At 41.4% G+C, this 23236-nt stretch overlaps 1 protein-coding gene across 1 annotated transcript in view; it reads right to left on the bottom strand.

The window, feature by feature from the left end:
- Window positions 1–14302, bottom strand: part of pigk (phosphatidylinositol glycan anchor biosynthesis, class K) — a 30617-nt gene extending 16315 nt beyond the window's left edge. Inside the window, exons 1-9 of the mRNA XM_062527500.1 lie at window positions 14172–14302; window positions 12798–12851; window positions 12571–12662; window positions 11541–11676; window positions 10851–10962; window positions 9498–9594; window positions 8816–8933; window positions 6992–7102; window positions 3912–4096 (exon numbers count right to left, since the gene is read on the bottom strand). Coding sequence (XP_062383484.1) covers window positions 3912–4096; window positions 6992–7102; window positions 8816–8933; window positions 9498–9594; window positions 10851–10962; window positions 11541–11676; window positions 12571–12662; window positions 12798–12851; window positions 14172–14291 — 1025 coding nt within the window. The 5' untranslated portion in view covers window positions 14292–14302. The remainder of the gene's footprint in view (window positions 1–3911; window positions 4097–6991; window positions 7103–8815; window positions 8934–9497; window positions 9595–10850; window positions 10963–11540; window positions 11677–12570; window positions 12663–12797; window positions 12852–14171) is intronic.
- Between the last annotated feature and the right edge of the window lie 8934 nt (window positions 14303–23236).

Genomic DNA, 23236 nt, shown 5'->3' with positions numbered 1-23236 from the left:
TCTGGATGACAACAGCCAGTGGCCACAATGACGAAACAGATGTAATAGATTCTGCGCAGCACAATGATTTAAACAACCACAACAGGTCAGAGAGAGTTTGTCTCATTTTTTTTGTTCCTGTTTTGCACTTCTGCAAGACATTTTTATTGCTCCAAGTTATTTTCTTTTTCCATTTTTTTTTTTTTTTAAAAAAACAAATGTCTTGAAGCAGCCTTTTTAAAACAAATGTCTTGAAGCAGCCGGTGTTTGCGCAAGCATCTGTGTGGAAGGCTCCCAGAGAAAGGGTACACAAGGTCCCTCCGGTACACTGGCGTAGGCAGCGCGGTGCCAGCAGCACAGGCAGTAGTGGCCTGACTGAGCCTGGTCTCCATCCCAGAGGCCGTCATCCTGGAGCTGGCCCGCTCGCTCGTCAGCCGCCACATCGGCGGGGACATCTCCCTGTGGGAGTCCTCCAGATGGCTCCAGCCTGGGCCGCTCGTGTCTCTCCGGCCGAGCCTCCCTATCACTCCTGGGCCTGTGGGGCGCACGTCTAGGCAGCTGGCTCCACAGAAATATAAACGTGGATACGTGGGAAAATGCCCGCCCTGAGGACTGGGAATGTGTGTGTGTGTGTGTGTGTGTGTGTGTGGTTAGGGGGTGAGGGCAAAGTAAAGCATTGCAGGCATTTCAGTTGCAAGCATACAGAGAAATGCATGATCTGTATGAAACATAAAGAGACATCTGAAAACACCAGGTAAAGGTGTAAATTACCGCAATTGGCTCTCGAGAACACACTTCTGCAGTGAAGTCTCCATTTGCGGTGTCAGAACTGAGCGGCCAACCTCTGTTGATTGCTGGCTTCAGGAAAGCATCGCTGTTCCTATCCGCACTGACTTTCACCATTTCGTCTGCTAGTGAGAAGCCAGTTGAGAAGTGGCCTCCCAACCAAACAAATTGGACTGCAAATGATTGGGAAGTGTTTGCAACCCCGTGGCCAGGTGACAATACCACCAAGCATAAATCTACATTTTACGGTCTAATAAATTGCCGACCATCTCCAGAGCTCGGTACATTGGAAAACTTGCATTACTTGTACACATAAATAAATGAAATAATACTGCAGTGCCATCATGATAGTAAAACACACATTTGTATTGACATACCAACTGTCAATTACTCCTCCAAATGGGCCCCGGGAGATTGTTAACGCGCATGGCGAACTTCACGGGGGTAGGGGACAGCACTGCGATGTGTTTGTTTGTTAGCTAGTTTGGAATTAATGACGCGTCTGTGACCTTGAGAATCCTGGAGGAATGAATTATGAGAGGCGAAAAAGAACAAACAAGCCAGCGAGCGAGCGAGCAAAGATGCCCTCTGAGCCCCCTCAGAGAAATGAGGTGTAAATGGATTCCTAGGGAGGGAGTGTGCTTAGCATCTCAGCTTCCCATCGCAGATGTTCAAATGTTTGCTTAGCTCCACCCGCGGAGGGCCACAGTGAATGGTGCCCCGGGCGTCATTCCACCACTGATAGATGGAGAGCTGCATCTCACACTGACAACAGACAATGAGCACTGTGCCCTGATCACACAAAATCCTGAATAAGAATTATACTTCATATCACTTGTGCCATCTGTCTGTCTGTGTGTGTGTGTGTGTGTGTGTGTGTGTGTGTGTGTGTGAGGGATCATACATCTCTAATAGAACATAATGGCCCAGCTCAACAGGGGGCCTCGTTGAAAGACACTGACCGTCCTACCAGACAAAACAAGATCTGTTTACTCCATCTAGTGGTCAGGCACTGAAATCGCCTCAAGGATATATTTCACTGTTCTCTGCCTTGATTACGGATGCATTCAATCCTTTCAACCATTCAAAGGCTTAACATCAACTCAAATTATGTTTAGAAGACTGAGCCAAGATTGTGAATTCAATATTGTGAAAATGAAATGTTTAAGCAGCCTAAAACCCCAAAGCGGTGTGACTAAGGAAGACTTGTTCTGCACTTTACGATGCCCGGCTGGTTACCTGCTAGGAGTTAAATCTCAAGGGCATTTAAAACCATGTATGATAAAAAAAAAAAAATCTATGAGAAATGTCTTGGTGTCACAAAGAAAGTCTCTGGCTATAAGCAAATTCTCACTTAAGATCAATCAGAGAAATTCACACCCGCCATTCTCCCACTGACTGCAACTTCACTCCAGCTTTTTCCTCCCCACACACAAGGCTACTTAGTCCTTTTCTTCTCCAGACTGCCAATTTCAGACACAAAGGCTCCAATTTTCCAGTAGATACTCAGATTTAGCGTTGGAATGGTGGCCTGCCATTGCTTGCGTCAGAGTCAGACTGCAGATGTTAACACTGATTGGCCCTCTAAGCAGGCCTTCAATGTTGAGTTCCACAAATCAACATTCCTTATGTCGCGTCATCAGTACAACCTATTGCTTTAGCCTACCGTACATTCTTATTACAGAGATCATTACACGAAGGAAACAAAGGTGAAAAATCCAACTTTAAAGGGGAGCACATATTATTCAATAATACCTACCTTATTGACACTCACACTGACTCTCACAAGACCATCTAAAAACAAAGTGCAACTAAAGATTTTATCCATTTAGCCAGAGTGCCTATACATTTTCATGCAGTAACTCATTCCTGTTTCACAAAGGTATAAAAATAAAGTGACATTCTTCAACGTGGGAAATTCTAGCCAATACACAATTCAGAGGTGCCCCACATGCTCGCAGATTATTCAGAAGACATGACTATACAGAAAAGAACCCCATGCCTACTGACAAGTGTGATGGAAAGTCTACGATGATGTGGGCCTGTTTTTATTCCAAAGGCCCTGGGAAACTTATTAGGGTGCATAGCATCATGGTCTCCATAAAACACCAGGCCATTAAATCAGGATATGTCTGTCTGAAACTGAGAGTGGGTCATGACTGGAGCATGTAGCAGATCAAGCAATCGAACCACATGTCTAGCGCAACACATAAACGGTAGCCTGGGGGAACACAGAGGAACCTGATGGCAAGTTTGAGTTTGCTATGCAAGTCGCTCTGGAGAGGGTCCCATTGATGCCAATTTCTGGATCACCAAAAACCCAGGAGCCACTCACAATTGCTTATCCGGCATGGGGCAGGAGTACAGTTTCCAATCTGGAAAGATTCTGGAAAGATGATGATGCTCTCAAATCCCAACTTTATGGCATGTCATAAGAGCTACAGTATGTTATTGTTAAAGAGAGGCTTTAAAAACATTGAATATAGGCATGGCAATAAGTTGTTTAATTCATTATATTGCTCCCTTCACGGTTGTATGTTTACTAATTGCTTTCATTATGAGACTAAGATACATTTTTACTCGACTCCACCAGGGGTGCCATTTGGCGGATGCTGTGCTGTACATTCGGCTGGTAATATTATACAGAATATCCAAACAACAATGCACTGAGCATCACAATAAATTACATGGTTCCTAAGTAAAAGCAGATAGCATTCAGATTCAGACAGCATTCCGCAAACTACTCCTAACTATATATGAAAAAAGGAGGACGAGAGGCACTGCAAGGTTCCTTTAGTGTTAAAAATAAAACGGGTGCTCTTTAGTTGTTGTAGGTTCATCAAGAATCAAAAAAGAGACTAAGGCACTCTAAAACAGAGTGCCTTAGTCTCGTCTCTTTTTTCACTCCTAACTATAATTTGCTTTGTTTCAGAAAGTATTCACATCTGGAGAGTTCAGATACCGTTCCATGTTGACACTGAGAAATCTCAGGGATTTGTTTTTAGGATATCATGAGATTTGGTTCTCCGCAGTCCTGTTAAAGTAAGCCAAACATTTCTCAGACTTTCACTAAATACCATTTCCCTTCATACACTTACCAAACAGGCAGAAAAGTAAAACTCCTTAGTGTGAGAAAAATAGCATACCTTGCTTCCTTCTCCTCCGGAACAGGGGCTGCAGGAGCTGTCAAATTAATAGTTGCTGTAGTGATCTCCACCTTGCGGACACTGCCGAAAAAGTCAGTGATAAGCACGCTGCCCGGGTCCCTTTGGAACAGGTCAGTGCGATGACCTGGAGTGGACACACACTGGCTCTTGGGACACACTTTGAACTGTGAAGACAAGCACAAAGAGAAACACCAGATCACATCACCTAAAAAATGAAAGGCATTCATTGTGAAATGTGAATGAAACAGAGGGACATTCTACTCATTAGACTAGACCTGCAGCCTCTCTACTTTATATTAATCACCTCCCTCTGCTAATTAAGGGACATTCTTTAGATGGCATCTACCTCTGTGTTCTGTTGAAATAAAAGTGAACACATTTCTGGTACTATAAACGGTCACGTTACCACGAAGAGGCGAAAGAGATATGCTGAGGCCGAATTTAGCGCAGATGCACCCACCCACCCGCCCACCCACACCCATCCTGCCCCGAACCCCTCCGCAGGTAGCATCAGCAGCTGCCAGTCTTCTACACACCAGTAATGATGCTAATGAAGGGGACGCATTAGCAATTAAAATGTCATCTTCACAATTCAATTTGGACTATTAACATTCTCCTCGTGTTGACTGAGTAAGACAAAGGAGTTGCTTGGCATTCGTGTTCCGGGACAAATGAACAGAAAGCCACAGAAGCCACAGAACTCTGATCACATCCTATCCATGAGTGGACACATTACATTGGCACTTCAACATAATCAACAACATCATCGCACTTCTGCTAGGGATGGGCGACATGGACAAAATATGATATGGTATTTGACAACACGATATGTCACCTCTCTCTTTCAGACACAATCATTTTCAAGATGAAACCATTAGTCACGGTCAGAAATTATGATGACCACAGGTTTGTTAGTATCGTGTTAGTAAACGAGAGTACATAAGTACACACTTTCTAAAAAAGATTTTTTTTAAGTCCGAAGTCACTGCTAAAATAACACAGATTTCTATGCCTAATGGCATGCGCTGTAACTGCAGGGTTTGTATAGACTTCAGGCCTCTGCACACAGGCTCCGACTTGAGTGTGGCGCACTCCACTTCCGACACTTGATTACATTAGATTCCACTGTTCCAGCCCGCACACCAGCGCTGAACTCTGCCACTGCCGCCATGTCCATCACCAATTCAGTTCTACTTTTGTCTGTGTCGCTCAAGAAAATCCATTGTTTACCTAATGCTGATCAGTTAAACATTTCAGCACCGATGTATGTGGCAAGTGCTGGTGCCCTTGAGAGTGCAGTTTCTATTAGTGACTAAGGATCAGTATTTGGCTTTCCTTTACTTAATTTTGAAATAATTATCGGCCGTTATAAACGTTGATACTGACAGATCAACAACGATTCTAACACCGGCCGAAAATATCGGCACACCGGGCTCTAGTTTCCATCCAAAATGAATAAATTAGAAGTATCCATCAACAGGCAGACAAGCAGTATCAGTCAACAGACTGCCTTGGCAAACAACAGCACAGTTGTCACTGATAAAATCAAGTCAGCTTTCTAAAAGATGCATTACAGCGACAGATTTGGCCACAGCATGGATAAAAAAGCTACGGGGAATTCGATAGCCACGCTGCACTCTTCCACTGCCTTGCATTGGAGTACAGCAGCCACACAAGGTACAGCACTGCCTGAGTATCACAAAAGAGTTGTGAGTCTGGCGCGAGTGTTTGTACACTAACTTCAGTGGATATCTGGACAACACAGAGCAGAGTTTCATCCTATTGTGTTGCTATTTCTAAGCAATTTTTGGATGCTTTAAACTGAAACAAAACAAACAGTATCTTCAAAACAATGTTTTCCTATTTTGAATCCCAAAACTTTATAGTGAATAGGTTGTGCACCGTGTGGTAAAAAAGTTGAGCTCATTGGTCCTCCAAATGAAATATGCCATCAACCTTAATTTGAGAATGTTATTAAAATCTAGCTAACCACAAAAGATGCTTCAGAAAATGGGGACGAATCGGAAAAAAACAACATATTGTGCCTTTAAAGTGGACTTTTAAAAGGAGTCCTTGGAGCTCCTAGAAGTACTAGTCCTCAAAATCCTCAAAACAATCCATGAGTGGCTGGCCCGCCGGGACTGATGCCAAGCTGCTCGGCTCAATAGCAATTAATGCCGCCTTTAACAAGGAAGTGATGAAAGGATACTTAAAAGTGACATCCCAAAACACAAATGTGGGAACAAAGCAGGAAGATTCTCTTGATATGACTGTCTGAACACAAATCTCTTCTGTCTCAGGAGGAAATCCATAATATCGACGCTCATCCACACAGAGTGGATAGAGGTAGTGGGGCCTGCGTGCAGCAATCTGCCAAAAAGCAGCCAGGCACTGGGTGTCTGATGTTCCCCCTGTGGATATGCACGGCACACACAATAGGCTAAGGGGGGTGGTGGGTGGACAGATGGTCTAAATCCCACAGCCAATATATTGACAGGGGTGAGTCGTACTCTCTCAGAGGGCTCACACACACACACACACACACACACACACACACACACACACACACACACACACACACACACACACACACACACACACACACACACACACACACACACACACACACACACACACACACACACACACACACACACACACACACACACACACACACACACACACACACACACACACACACACGTCCGCCAAAGACACGCCTCCCTTGCGCTTCAAAGGCCTGTGACCTTATAACGAGATCAGCCATTCTCTTTCAAGTGACATGTCCAGAGAGGTGGCCGTCGCAAGTCCTTGGACTTTCATCTTTCATTTCATCCATGTATGTAGGAGACCTACAGCTACGTCAAGAGGAAGGGGAAGAGGAAAACTAGGACAGTCATAGAACTCATAAAACATCCCCATTTTTCTTCTGACCTCCACAGGATCCTGTCAATGGAAGCAGTTATTACACACAGACCCACACCTGATATAAAAACTCTCACAGAGAGAGAGAGAGAGAGAGAGAGAGAGAGAGAGAGAGAGAGAGAGAACTGCCTTACCAGGTCATTCATGTTGGACTGACTGGATGGGTGTATGTCCTCCAGGAACTCCAGCAGGTAAAAGGTGTACCTGTCCATCAGGTGAACTCCAATAGCCAGGTCAGGCTGGTGCTACACAGAACAGGACGAAAGTGAAGGAAAGTACAAAATGATTGTTATCATTCTAATAGTCACTTCATTACCATCTTACAATGCAAACATTTATCACCTTCAGCCAGATCTGCACAGCACTGCATGATGTTGAAGGAGGCCACTGATTTGTACCTACGTTAAAGGGCTCTGGTCTGTACTAAATCATTCCGTTAGGATCACAAAAGTGGCTTGGCAACATCCTGATGCCATAGAACATAAAGGATAAACTGGATTTTTTTGTTCCCTTTTGCTTGAGTTTGTGTAGAAGTTGGCTGGTTTAAGATTTTTTGATAATCTAAGTTAAGTTCGAACTGTGATTTCTGGCAATCTGATTTGAATGTGGTTCTGCTGGTTCTTAGCCTGCTGCCTGGCAGCACCGTAGGATGAAGGCAAAACAATTAAGAGACACGTCAAAAAATACGGACTGGAGGAACTAAAAAGAGAACTGGAGGCTTTGGGAGTTAACATTGATGAGGATGTGGATAAGACTAAAAAGAAAAACGAAAAAAAGACCAAAAAGAAACTACAAAAGCTCCTAATAAAGGAGCTGAAACAGGTAAATCACAGCAAAACTGAACTGTACAACAAAGTTTACGAAGAGGAATTCATTAAGCCCATGGAGATCCCTCAAGATGTCTTAAATGTCCTGGATGATCTGGGCACATTGTTGTACAAAGAGTTGGAAGTATCAGAGAGAAATGAACGAGAACATGATGTAAAAGCTGAAAACAGTCTCCTGTATAAAGTGGACTTGGTTGAGTAGGATACATCTACTCACACTGAGTGAAAGAAGCAGCCTTGCATCACCAAAACCCAACTTGAGCAATGAGCTTTGTAAAAAGTGAGCTCACATTAAAACATCAAAATGGTTCAGCAGTTCATTTTAATGAAATGCTCCCCCAATTTGTTTAGCTTCAGAGGGATGAATTAAAAGGAAGAGAACGAGACAGCGTTGAGGCCAGAGGCTGGAAACAGGAAGGAGGAGGCTGAGCGGGAGGCCTGTTTCTGGAGTGCTAGAGAGAACCACAAAGGCTCTGTCCTCAGGAGGAGGTTTCGGGTGGGAAGACACAGCAGCAGACATGGCTGACAACAACAAGGACCATCCAAACCATCAATAAAATCAATACCAGAAGTCAGACTGATCTTCACTATTTCTCCCCGATTTATCTCTCACGAATCACTATGCTCTATCTATAATTCTCACTTGTCACTATTTCTTATTCTCTCGACCTCCCATGAAGTAGATCTGCGGGAGATTCTAATTCACATGCTCCAGGGAGCTTTCCGAAGAAGTTGAATGTTTGCTAGTTTTTGCGTAGTTTCAAGTAAAAAATTGTACCCGCGTACTTTGGAGTGAAAATGCATGGTTGGCAGCTGATTCTTAAATTTGAGAAGTGTGTTTCCACCAATTAGTTCATTAGAATCTCAGTTAATAAGAATCGGAAGTTTCAGGAAAAGGCTGGCATTCTGTGGTAGGACAATAATGAGGTGTGGCTTCAGCATTCACAGTTAGAGAACAGAATATTCAAGCCAAAGTTCCATGACTGATTTAACATACTTGTCAATGCTTTCATTCATTCTTATTTTTCTAAATGGTTAATGACTCTGTGTTCTTCTGTGATCTCAAATGATATTTATTTCTGGTTTACAAGGACTTTAAAGGTTTTGGCCAAACTAAAACTAGGTTCTTACCGAGAGAGAGTCCTCTCCGACCTGGCTGCTGGCCAGGGCCATGATATTGGGGGAGTAAAACCGCTCATACATGGAGGCCCCCTGGCAGGTGTCTATGATGAAGAGCAGCTCGTGATACCTAAAGAGGAAACACACACACACACACACAAACAAAAACACACTTCCTCGATGAATGACCAGAAAAGCCGAACTGAAACACCATCATACCACTAAAACATCTTTCTATTCCTGATCAAAGAGTATTATGACACCCTTTGAGAACATTACATGGCTATAAATACATTTCAGTCATACAACAGGCTGGTTATTGGTAAGTGCATTCAGGTGATCTACATGCTTCCAATGAATATTAAAAAGTAAAATCTCCATTCTGTCATCTGCTCAGACTCTACCATAAGCAACCTGCCATGAACAATAAAAAGGTAACTGTCAAGACACTTGGGTGACAAATTACTTGGTTACAAAATTGGTATCAAATTAGCCAAAATGTCAACACACACAGCACACAGAACTAGCCAAGTCCACTTCATAGCCACAGATAATTATTCCTTTGCAGCTATGTAGGTGTGAGTCTAAAAGGGATGATGGATGACATTTCATTTGAATTAAATTTGCATTCAGCTTGAATTCAAATGAAAATGAATAGCAGAGAGAGAGAAAAGAAAAAGGTTGACAATTGTACCGTCGTTTTTGCCACATCTGCTCAAAAGCATCAGCCAGTTCCACATTACTGATCTCCTCAGAGTCCTGAAACTTCAAAAATCCATTTCCCCCATGACCTTAAAAAGAATAAGATCACAACAAAGGCAAGGTTAGTGACTAACTTCAAAGTCTGTTTTATTGTCACTTTCTGCGATACAGAGAATGAATTTTCATGCTCCTTGTTCTCCCTTCAACATAATTAAGAAAGCACAATTTAGGGTATAAAAAACATATAAAAACTATAATATACACAATATACATACATATGCATATACAGTGAGGAGCACATGTATTTGATACCCTGCTAAAACAGGAATATAAAATCATCATTTGACAATTGATCTTAATGCCTTAACTCAAAAAATTAGTACAAATCAAACCGCCAAGGACACCAATTTTCTTTGTGATTGAAGAATGTATCGTAAATAGATAAATGTTTTCCTTAAATGCTAGGGGAAGGAAGTATTTGACCCCCTATGTAACCCTATGGGAATTTAACACATAGGGTTAACATAGGGGCAGGCAGATTTTTATTTTTAAAGGCCAGCTATTTCATGGATCTAGGATATTATGCATCCCGATAAATTTCCCTTGGCCTTTGAAATTAAAATAGCCCCACATCATCACATACCCTTCACCATAGCTAGAGATTGGCATGGTGCTTTTTCCAGTAGGCCTATTAGCCTGTTTGATTTGCATTGAGCTCAATGAGCATCAAACAGGCTAATAGGCCTACTGGAAAAAGCACCATGCCAATCTCTAGCTATGGTAAAGGGTATGTAATGATGTGGGGCTATCTTAATTCCAACGGCCAAGGGAACTTTATCAGGATGCATAATATCCTGAATCCATAAAATAGCTGGCCTTAAAAAATAAAAATCTGCCCGCCCCTATGTTAACCCTATGTGTTGAATTCCCATAGGGTTACATTGGGGGTCAAATACTTACTTCCCCCTAGCATTTAGGAAGAACATTTATTTATTTACGAAACATTCTTCCATCACAAAGAAAATTGGCGTACTTAGCGGTTTTATTTTTACTCAATTTTTGAAATTAAGACATTAAGATCAATTGTCAAATGACGATTTTATATTCCTCTTTTTAGGCAACTTTAGCATGGTATCAAATACATTTTCTCCTCACTGTATATACACATACATATGCATATATATACACATACATACTGTACACAATCCCACACTCACACACACACACACACACACAAACACATAGAAACATCTAAGACATACAATAAACATGAAATATTGCGCAAATAAAGGGACAACGGCCAGCTATATAGGTGCTATCTGTATTAGTCGGCTGTGATTATTACCAGTCAAATATATCAGGATGTTGCTGTGGTCATCTGACAGCAGACGCTTCGACCGAGGAGTGCTTGGGGGCAGCCTTCCTGTCAAAACTCTCAGGAAATTTTCTACAGTCACCTGAAAAAATGACCAAATACATGAATGACTACCATATGATTTACAATATTGAGAGGCACCAACGACTGCATTACCATACTTCTACCTTCCATTCAAATATGGCACTTCATTTATTATATAGGCCTACATATTCATTCAAAGTGTATTACATTAGAATTGCAAGACTTGGAGACGGTTGGAGACAGCTGCATTAACAAGAAATTATGTTTGCAAATTGCAGAAACTTACTGTACTTGTAAACATAAATCTACAAACAATATGCTTAAAAATGCTACAGTGTTGTCAGTGATGACAACAATAAAAAGGAGAACACAGCCACACTTGCTCCCTCTACAGGAAAAATAAACCTACAGGGTGTGAGTGTCTTTAGATTAACTTTTCACCTACAATGACCCAACAACACACACACACACACACACACACACACACACACACACACACACACACACACACACACACACACACACACACACACACACACACACACACACACACACACACACACACACACACACACACACACACACACACACACACACACACACACACACACACACACACACACACACACGTCTTACCTCATATCCTCGATAATCCACCTCCACGTCGTCACCATACACATTCAATTCCATGTTTTTGTGGCTGAACACAGTCGCTGGTTTGGGGTTTCTATGGTTACAGGCCATGTCATCCGCCAGCATCAGAACAATGTGACTGAGGAAACAGTGGCAAGAATAGCTTCAAACTAGACTCATCATGCAGGAGGAGTCATTTTAAGATGCCTGTGATGTGGTCAAAACATCTCCAACAACTTGATATGACTTAATGACTTGTGTCATATGGCATGTGGAATGGATAAAGCAGGAGATACATTAATATTCAACCGGTTACAGGATGGAACGGAAATGTCAAGTGGATTTTATTTAAAACACCTTGTGATTAATTGCCTCCTAGTGCATAAAAGAAATATCGGTGTGATGGCATGACACTAGATGCCTGCTCTCAGTTCAGGTTCTAGTGTTGATTAAAAGTACACTATACAGCTTTAAGTATTTGCTTTTGTTGTGGAGGTGAAGGATTAACAACAGGAGAAGGATTAACAAAAACATCTCCAAAGAGCTATATCTACGGACAATGCAATGTTTCACGATTCTCACGAGATATGTCAGGCCGCCATTCTTGAGGTTGCATGGCTGGTTTTCTCAGTAGCGATTTGCTACGTCTATGCCGTAAAGCAACGCTACGTAAACAATTCGCCTATTACAAATTCGTATACCATCAAATTGGCTTCGTAAAAGGTGAAAATCTTGCATAGTGCACCTTCAAATGAAATGTATGGTCTAGTTACTACATCTCTAATTTCAGTTGCTCAACTATTAAGTTGATGCTAGGAGCTAGGCAATACAATAAACTACTAATAATACAAATAATAATATGTTCATTTATTTCATAATTTCTATTGAGAAGCAGTCATTCTGGTAACTACAGGTTTTATCACAGGCAACAGGAATAGGGATGAATTGTATGTTATATATTTCTTGTGCTAAATCTTTAACATACTTCCAATCAAACTGCCTGAAAATCTCAATATAAGATACGTGGCTTTACCTGTCTGGGATTCCAAGCCTTTTCACACTTCTGTAGACGGAAAGAGTGTTGGCGACATGTCTGTAGTTAAACCAGAACCTGGACGTGCACACCTAGAGGAGAGAACACAACAAATGATACTCACTACTCATTAACATCAAACATACAAATAATCAGACAATCTCACACAATTTCTTTATTTTATTTTTTAAAGGTGAAAACAAAACTTTTTCTGTATTTGTACTCACCAGCACTGCCCAATTATTAGTGTGGCCACTGCTGAAGAACTGACGGGCTCTTCCCTGAGTAAGAACAAAGGAAAAGGTTGACTTTACATACGGTAGCTATAATAATCCTACACAATTTCAGCTGCAAAAGTTATACAACATATTTATTTGTGGGAAAACTGTGCTGAAAGTCCCCATAATCTCCACTTAATATGAATATTACATTTATATATTGTGTGTAATAATGCATTACATGTAAGGACAGCTGTGGCATCTCAATAATGTTTACCACTGGCTTCTGTTCTTTTATTAAGGCATGCTATTATCAGTGAAAGACTTGGTGCATATTCTGACAGAGAAATTATGGTTTGATAATTGAAAATAGGCTAGTGCTTGTGAAACGCAGAGCTATAGAAGAGTACAATAATTATGTGATCTCTTCGAGTATGCAAGTGACACACACAAATATATTGCCTTAGCATGTGTCCTTCAAGTCATGGACTACCACTGGCTTAAATTATGGATCATTATGGCTAGGCTACTACAGTTTTGTTGACATTCATTATTTGACCGCTTGTAGAAATACCTGAACATGAGTTCACAGTTTAAAGGAATGAATGTGAAAACAAAACAAGGTAAAAATGAGAACAAGAACAAAGTTTTAGACATGCCACTCCTAAAATTTAAGCATATGCAAACCTGTAATTGGATGTGTGTGTGTGTGTTATGTGTGTGTGTGTGTGTGTGTGTGTGTGTGCGCGTGTGTGTACACACCTGTAAATGTGTGGAATGGTCAAAATTGCAAAGTATTATGAAAAGTAATAGCTAAGTGGGAGGGGTCACAGGATCATTTAGACGTGCATATTTCTTTGTGACAATCTTATTGGTGCAGCACTGAATAGGCCTAGTTTGTAAATGTCTACAGAACATCCTAAATGAATCTCATCTGACCGCACTATGTATTTTCGCTTCCGTGGGTGATTTCAGTTAGGCTACTTATAATCCATGGGATCCGACGCTATTTCAAGATTGTTTGAATTTCATGAATAAGATCGATATCATATGCTAACGCCCAAAAGAACAGGCAGGTGCTGTCTTTCACAGATGCTGTCAGCACTCTTACCAAACAAACACGGTTGCTAAATGAGTTTATGAAAATCACATAGATGAATCTCTGGACTTGAACTTAACTCCGCATTACAAACTGACCGGTCATCCAATATGTCTGATCAAATTTGATGAACATTTATCAAAAACAGTCAGTCGAGCTGACATTAGTTAACCAGGAAGACAACTGGCTAATGTAAGTTAGCTACATTGTGCCACTGTCCATAGACCCTAGGTAAGGAATGCATGCAATGTCACACTACTCCGGAAAAGAAAAATAAATCATACCTCCACATCGTTACTTTGGGCGGTTGACAGATAAAGTAACAAGACAAAAACTGCAAATATTCCTAATGTATTTTGACTGCCCATCTTCTGTTCTCCAAGCAGATGAGCACACATGCGCATTCATGCACTTCCGGATTTTCGGCTTTTCAGATTTCAAAATAAAAGTACACTGGCTAAGAGATTATTTGTCGTTATATTTTAACTATAAAATAACTTTATCTCACTAAAACTAGTCAACATTCGCCTCGGTTTAAAACGTAACGAGTTAACAGAACAAATAGTCTGCTTGTTGGTAGGCCTATACTTTGACAGGTGAGTGATCCATAAAGACTTCTTGGCCGTGATGAGAAAATTCTGAGCTGAGCACACACAGACTTTCACTGCAGAGAGCAGGGATTTAGTGAGCCTATAAGTGGAAAGGAGATAATGGGCAACACAGACAAAAACAACTAAATGAGAAAATAGCTCAAATAAGGGGTAAAGGATTAAATTAATATGTGATATGAAATAGCCTAAATCAGAGTTTATGTGTTTTTTTGTGATTTTTTTTATTTTTGTGTTGCATTATGTTGCATTATTCCATAAATAAAGCAGTATAGTGACCATCCCTAAACTGTTTCCACCATAGAATTGTCCAAAATCTCTTGATTAATGCTGAAGCATTCAGAGTTCCTTTCACTGGAACTAAGGGGCCAGCAGAGAGGGTTAAAGCGGAGTAATGAAGGATCTTTGGGGCCAGCCCAGTTCAGGGATGACCCCTTCCTGTTCCAACATGACTGTGCACCAGTGCACAAAGCAAGGTCCATTAAGACATGGAGGACAGAGTTTGGTGTGGGTGAACTTGACTGGCCTGTACAGAGTCCTGACCTCAACCCAACAGAACACCTTTGGGATGAATTCTCACTATCCTTGTCCAACATCAGTGTGTGACCTCACAAATGCGCTTCTGGAAGAATGGCCGAAAATTCCCATGAACACACTCCGAAACCTTGAGGAAAGCCTTCCTAGAGGAGATGAAGCTGTTATAGCTGTAAAGAGTGGACTGACATCATATTAAACCATATGGATTAAGAATGGGATGTCACTTGAATTCATATGTGAGTCAAGGCAGGTGACCCAATACTTTTGGCAATAGTGTATTACTAGGCTGGGTGAACCCTGCCTGAACTTCCGGGGAATTTGAATTTCACCCGGCAGCTCAGGCTGGAAACCAGATCTATCTCTGCTGTTTACTGCCAGAACCTTTGTCTCCAATCAGAAACGAACATTCTCTAGTCCTGGCACGCTATTGGCCGGTGACTGACGATAACGAAACTTAAGCGAAGTGCAGTAGAAACAAAGCGCAGCCTCCCCAGACTAATGTTCAATCTTAAAAGATTGAGTTTAGTATGGGGAAGACCAGACTAGTGTATTACTTCATCATATTGAAACTTGCTGACCCAAATATGAATCTAAAATGTTTCCCATTATGAATATTGACCCATATCATGAATCGTAGATACAACCTCTCAAAATCCAGAAGCAATATATTCAGTCATAGCAAGAGGGTCATTCAAAAAGCTGCTAAGTGTAGGCTACTCAATCTACAGTATGTGTTGATGAAGGTAAGGTAAAGTGGGTCTATTTCAGGAATTTTAATTCATTCAGTATTGTTGGACCCATGTGCACAGCAGCATGAGGATAGGCGGGCAAGTGTCCACCCAGAGTTTTTAATATCTGGATATTTTTTACGTTTTGAGGAAGCCCAGAAAAAGAGGTAATTTTGTCTTTTTCTGAGGAAGGACCTCATAATCTCGACCAATTAAAACATTTCTCATTCAACAGTTTCCAATTGCCAACGTTGTTGTGTAGAGAGACAATATCTCAGAGGTAAGTTTAGGGAGGTATTCATTACTTTTTGCAATACACTGAGTTGCCAAATAGGGAAACAATCTAAGAATAATGTTCACCAATGTAAAAAAGCAAAAGCATTTTGAGATCTTATCATCTCCAGCACACAATATTATGAAGAGATTCAGAGAATCCAAAGAAGGCTCTGTGCACAGAGGAGAGGGTGGAAAAAACATCAAGTGGCCTCAAGCGGACCTACAACAATAAAATAATAATAATAATAAAATATTGTTATTATTAATAATAATAATAATAATAATAATAATAAGTGCTTCATTTTAAAACCATAGAAGATTAAGTTCTGTTTAAAATAATTTATGGCTGTTGTTGTAGCCATTTTTGTCTTTTTCTCAAGTTTATGTTCTTGTTTTATCTTGACTTATGTTATTTACATCTCATCACGTTTACTTAATTTATTGTTATTTTGATTGCTTATGTATATTTCTTTAAGTTCATTTGCACGTGTAATGGTAATTGGTGATTGGGTAATAGATTGCAATTAGGCAGATTGGCTGCACTTTCGTCATTTTTTGTATATATGTCACGGGTGCAACTCATCACGTGGTGCTTGAATTGGTTGGCAAATGTTGGGTTGTAGTCGAGGTGGCAAAATACAATTTTTTGACCATTTCTGATAGCGAACTGTGGATATCTTGGAACGTTGGAATTAAGTTGGACTTTAAAATAAATGGAACACTTTTGGAATAGATTTGCGTTGTCAGAGTGCGTGCAAAACGGGTCACCTTTCCACTACACCCACGGCCTGGTCTTGAGCGTCTTTGGAAAGCTCAGAAAAGGCCGCGACGTTTAAGTCAAAAAATTGTATGGACTGCATGAAAGCACGTTTGGATTTTGGACTACTTTGGATTACGGAACTCTATTTTTGTTTGGATTCGCATGCATCCCGCAAAGCTTGTGAGTACACGCGGTGAACTGAATTGTTTGTGAATGACCCGAAGTGTCGGGAAGACGCCAAAGCTTGGACTTTGAGTATTTTGTTTAAGATCTTTTGACGCAGATAAAGCGATACTTTTCAGTTGGATATTTTGGCATTTGAAGATTGGATTTACTTTGAGTTTACAATGTCAGACAAAGAGGAAGAAGACTCAGTCATCTTTTGCAAGAAGGAAAGAGAGCTGTGTAAGTTGATTAACACGCGCCGAGGAAAGCTTGGCTTTCTAACTCGCAAACAGAATGAAATCCAAAAGTTTATTGATGACCGTGAACAAAAGGACACGGTCCGTGAACATATGACAATTTATAACGATCATTTGGCACAATTTATGGAACTACAAGTTTCTGTTCAAAGCATGTTAAATGACGATGAACAGGAAGCGGACCATAATGACTGGTACGAGCCGAAATTGTTGCGTATGAAGGACTTTATTGAGATGACTGAATTCTGGATTAATAAAGAGGAGGAAGAGTTAAATGGAACTCTACAGCCGCATGACCGCATTTCTCAAGTAGGCCGAGATCCCCCTGGCGAACCCCCTGATGGCGTCGATGAATCAGGCAACAGGGCGCCTATCAAAGCAGCATCGGTTGCCGCTAGTAGGAAGAGCGCAGCCTCCAGAGTCACCGCCGCGCACGTACAGGCCGAAGTGGATCGCGCTGCTTTGGTCGCCAAGGCACAGTCCCTGCAAGAGAAACATGCGCTCGAATTCGAAGAGCTTCAGCTAAGGGCACGGAAAGAAGCGCTCGAGTTAAAGACTGAATTGGCTGTTGCAGATGCAAAAGTGAAAGTTTACACAACAATGCAAGATCGGTCTGTGGTTGTGTCTGCTAGCTTGGCGAATTCTACCGAATTCATTCCTCCTGCGACTGTTCGGAAACCTATGAAATCAGCAGAAAGACAGAAAGTGTCTCCTGTTAGTTTTAAAGCCTCTGCTTTGTCAATGCCTACAGGTAATGTGCATAAATCATCACCAAGCTTTAAGACTGAACAGACAAGTCTAGTGCATCCTCACAAAGATCATCCGGATTTGGGAAACAATGCTCTAATAGAGATGTTGAGAAAACAAAATGAGATCACTGAGGTGCTCATAAAGCAGCAGAGAACGTCTTCTCTTCCAGCTGTGAAAATCCCCATTTTTGATGGTGATCCTTTGCATTTTAGATCTTTTATTAAAGCATTTGAGCAAGGAATTGAAGCTAAAACTGATAACTTGCAAGACAGACTCTATTACTTGGAGCAGTTCACAAATGGTGAGCCCAAGAATTTGGTGCAAAGTTGCATGCACATGCATCCGCAAACTGCATATGATGAAGCCAAGAAACAACTGGAATGGAACTTTGGAAACCGAGTAACCATCACCTCTGCATTTGTTGATAAAGCACTGAACTGGTCAGTCATTAAGCCAGATGATTCTCTGGGATTAAGATCCTATGCATTGTTCTTAAGAAACTGTTCCAACACCATGAGTGAAGCTGGTTTTATTGATGAACTGGAAAATGCTACAAATATGAGAATAATTGTGTCCAAGTTGCCCTTCAGGTTGCGAGAGAAATGGAGAGTGACAGTCTTCAACATTGGAGAAAAATGTGATCGCAGACCAAAGCTGAAGGACTTGTTAGAATTTTTGCAAAAGCTGCATTGGATCCTGTCTTTGGAGAAGCCCAGAAATCAAAAGAACAGGTAACTGTCAAAACAACAAATCCAATATACAAATCTAAAGCCAACTTTGCTACTTCTGTTGTACCTGCGCCAGACCAGATCAACAGACCTCAGCCAAGTTACAGCCGGTCAATGCCTGGAAAAGGTAATGCAACACAAATTCGTTGTCTCTTTTGTGACAAGCCCCATTCTATTGAACTGTGTGATTCATTCAAGCAGAAGCCAAACAAGGAAAGGGTAGAGTTTGTGAAGACCAAAGGTTTGTGTTTTGGATGCTTAGAACAAGGACACATGAGTAAGAGCTGTACCAAACGTTTGTCATGTGAGACCTGTCATAATAACCATCCAACTGTTCTCCACATAGAACCAAAAGGACCCTCAGAGCCGTCCCAAAGTATACAGAATGCTTTAGTGTCTGTAGCTGCTGGAAAGTACACTGGGGCCGGAGAAAGAGAATGTGCCCTGTCCATCGTTCCTGTGAAAGTGAAGTTGGATAAAGGAACCAAAATCGTGGAAACCTACGCCTTTCTCGACCCGGGCAGCACTGCAACATTTTGCACTGAGGAGTTGATGCATCAGCTTAATGGAACCGGGAAAGATGTGGAAATTCTGCTTAAGACCATGGGACAGGAAAAGCCTGTAAGTTGTTTTAAGCTTTCTGGACTAGAAATATCTGCCTTAAACAAAGATGATTACATGAAATTGCCTGACGTTTACACACAAAAGTCAATCCCCGTCACCCATGAAAACATTCCTAAAGAAGAGCATATAAGAAAATGGCCTTACTTAAGGAATGTAGAATTGACACCAATCAACGCAAGTATTGGGCTTCTTATTGGTGTGAATGCCCCTAGGGCACTGGAACCTTGGACAATTGTTAACAGTGAGGGTAGTGGGCCCTAAGCTGTTCAAACTCGCCTTGGGTGGGTCCTAAACGGTCCACTCAGCCATAGTTTAGAGGGTGATGCACTTGGGGTTGCTTCTGTTACAGTGAACCGCACTTCAATTAGTGACTTGGAGGAAATGTTAGTCATGCAATGTAATCAAGATTTTGTGGAGCATCATTGTGATGAACAAACTGAAATGTCTGTGGAAGATAAACAGTTTATGGAAATAATGTCAAAATCTGCTGTGCTGAAAGATGGACATTATCATTTGGAGTTGCCTTTTCGTAAGCCTGATGTTAGAATGCCCAACAAGCAGGTGGCCCAGCAGAGGGCACAATACCCGCCGAAAAGGTTTTATAAAGACCAATTATTTTTCAAGGAATATAGAGTTCATGAGAAACATCAGTAAAGAAAACCATTCAGAAATCCTCCCGCATGACCAGCTGGAACAGGAGGTGGGAAAAGTGTGGCATCTACCACATCATGGTGTCTACCACCCCCAAGAGAAAACATTGCGTGTTGTGTTTGATTGTGCTGCTACATTTGCTGGAACTCCTTTGAATAAAGAACTCTTACAAGGTCCAGACTTGACTAACACCTTGCGCGGTGTCCTCAATCGCTTTTGCCAAGGTCCCATTGCCCTGATGACCGACATAAAAGGTATGTTCCATCAGGTAAGAGTAGCTGAGGGACAAGTCAACTATCTGCGCTTCCTTTGGTGGCCTGGTGGTGACGTCACCAAAGATCTTGTTAAGCACAGAATGTTGGTGGTCCACATCAGTGGGGCAGTGTCCTCTCCCAGCTGTGCCACATATGCTCTCTTAAAATCTGCTGAGGACAATCAGAGTCTGTATTCAGAAGAAGTGATTAATACAATCAGGCATAATTTTTATGTTTATGACTGTCTTGAGTCCCTTTGTTCTGTACAGCAGGCCATCTCTCTTTACCAGCAGCTCACAGAGGTGTGTGCCAAAGCAGGATTCAGACTCGATAAGTGGGTCTGCAATGAACGCACTGTCCTATCTCAGATCCCTAAAGAAATTCACGGCAAAAGGGTAAAGACACTGGACCTCAGCCGTGACCAGCTCCCTATGGAAAGAGCTCTGGGAGTCCAGTGGGATGTGGACAGAGACGTCTTCACATACAGCATCACCAAGAAACACAAGCCACTAACCAGTCGTGGTATCCTGTTTACTTGTGTGTTGCTTGTGTTTTGGAAAGGCAAGAGTGGCAACACTGAAACAACTCGCCATACCACGCATGGAACTCGCAGCTGCAGTCTTAGCTGTGCGTGTGGACAATATGCTCTTGGCTCAAACAGAATAAGACTCACCGGAACTTCGCTGTTGGGGACATGGTCCTCATCATTGAATCGGCACCGAGGAATTCTTGGCCCATCGGACGCATCACTGAGGTGATAGCAGAGACTGTCAAGGATTTGTTCGTCGAGTTCGTGTCAAGACACAAACAAATGAACTAGAAAAGCCCATCAGCAAACTGTTTCCTCCTGGAAGCAGTGTAAAAGGCAACAGTAAAAGTTGACCTTCAACTGAGTCATGTGCTTGAACCTCTGACTCTGCATGTAAACTGAATCACTTACTTACTTGCTCTACATCTCATTACGCAACATACACCCTTTTTGAACAAACATACAGTACATACATTGGCATATTTTTGGAACTTTCGTCACCTTTTTTATGAAGATTTGAAGATTTCTATGGACTATTTTTCTATAAAACAAAAAAACTAGCAAAAAAAATGCATGTAATTAATGTGTAGACTTGATTGTTGAATGGCTACTAATACGGTAATTGCTTGTATGACAAGAATTAGGGGCCGGAATGTTGTAGCCATTTTTGTCTTTTTCTCAAGTTTATGTTCTTGTTTTATCTTGACTTATGTTATTTACATCTCATCACGTTTACTTAATTTATTGTTATTTTGATTGCTTATGTATATTTCTTTAAGTTCATTTGCACGTGTAATGGTAATTGGTGATTGGGTAATAGATTGCAATTAGGCAGATTGGCTGCACTTTCGTCATTTTTTGTATATATGTCACGGGTGCAACTCATCACGTGGTGCTTGAATTGGTTGGCAAATGTTGGGTTGTAGTCGAGGTGGCAAAATACAATTTTTTGACCATTTCTGATAGCGAACTGTGGATATCTTGGAACGTTGGAATTAAGTTGGACTTTAAAATAAATGGAACACTTTTGGAATAGATTTGCGTTGTCAGAGTGCGTGCAAAACGGGTCACCTTTCCACTACACCCACGGCCTGGTCTTGAGCGTCTTTGGAAAGCTCAGAAAAGGCCGCGACAGCAGTAGTGCAATAGCACAAGCCACAAGACACTAGCCACATTTTGTTGTTGTTGATGACAGCTATTGAGAGCTTTGTAGGCGAGGAGAAGTATTTTGAATAGAACATGGAATACGTACAGTATATCTTGTCATTGTACGTGTACAGTACAATGACATTTGAAAGTTTAAGGAAAAAGTTAAACATACTGTACAACCACACAATACAATACATTCCACATTCTGCTGACGTTCCGACTGAACTTGATCCTGTGATTGATTGAGAGCCAGTGGAGGTTGTGGAGGACTGGGGTGATGTGGAGGCAAGGGCAGCCGAAGGCCACATTATGGCAAGAATAGACTACAATATAGCACAGCCAAGTACTACTGTACCTGAAACACGTCTATCTTTGAGGTGGCCTTTGGTGAAGCATGCGACCACAACACCATTCATATCATAAGCACAAAGGCTTGCCTAGGCCTTAGGAAGGTGACGGTCACATTCACAGCACTGGTCTATGAAATATCAATCACTATTGATAAAAAAAAATTGCACAGCCATTCAAGTCTATCCAGGGGCAAGATTTCCATCTGCAGCTTCATATAAAAGTGACACTGTCCACTGCAAATAAGTCTATAATTTATCTCCACTTCAGGTGTGTAATATGAATGGCATATCCTTAGACCTTGATTAAGATCGACATCACTCTGTTGAGGTATAGTTGCAGATATTACATAAGCCTAGGCTTCTTTCAGTGTTGATGTCGTCTTGTCTTCATGACATTGAACTTGCCAGTCAGACACTTACTTTCATATATAGATTATCAGTAAATTGATTTCATTTATCATAATGATTATAAAAGGATTAATGTAAATATGCCTAATATATATCAACCAAAATAACGTGAGAGCCGGAGAGTGGCGCGCACTCATTTAAATTGCGTAAAGTCCGTGCATTAATTAACTTTACCAGCTGCACTGTACTGACTGGATAGGTCGCAGTGGAATTGGTCTAGATCGACTAGGCTACTGTGAAACAATCAGCATGAGGGGACGTATTTAGGTTAAAAGAGAGGATTAAAATATGGGGTCTGCATTTTGTGGTGTATGCAACCAATGATGTGATATCTCATCTGTTTTAGAGAAGCTTGTCTGTGGACTCAAAGACGAAGTGGAAAAAAAACATGACATGAAATTATAGAACTTCAGTGTCTCCCTCTTGTGAAATGCCACTTTAGCCTACAAGCTTGTGGACTATCGGAGACTTGAGCTCGGCGGACTTAAGCGTACGTGCTTCGAAACAAACCTCTAGGCTCGTCTAGGCACGACTGAACACATCATTCTGTGCATCGCAGCGATTGACATGATATG

Source organism: Sardina pilchardus, chromosome 2 (assembly GCF_963854185.1).
Source record: "Sardina pilchardus chromosome 2, fSarPil1.1, whole genome shotgun sequence".
NCBI classification, from domain to species: Eukaryota; Metazoa; Chordata; class Actinopteri; order Clupeiformes; family Clupeidae; genus Sardina; species Sardina pilchardus.
Note: the sequence above shows the minus strand (reverse complement) of the source record. Positions and strands in the feature narration are given on the sequence as shown.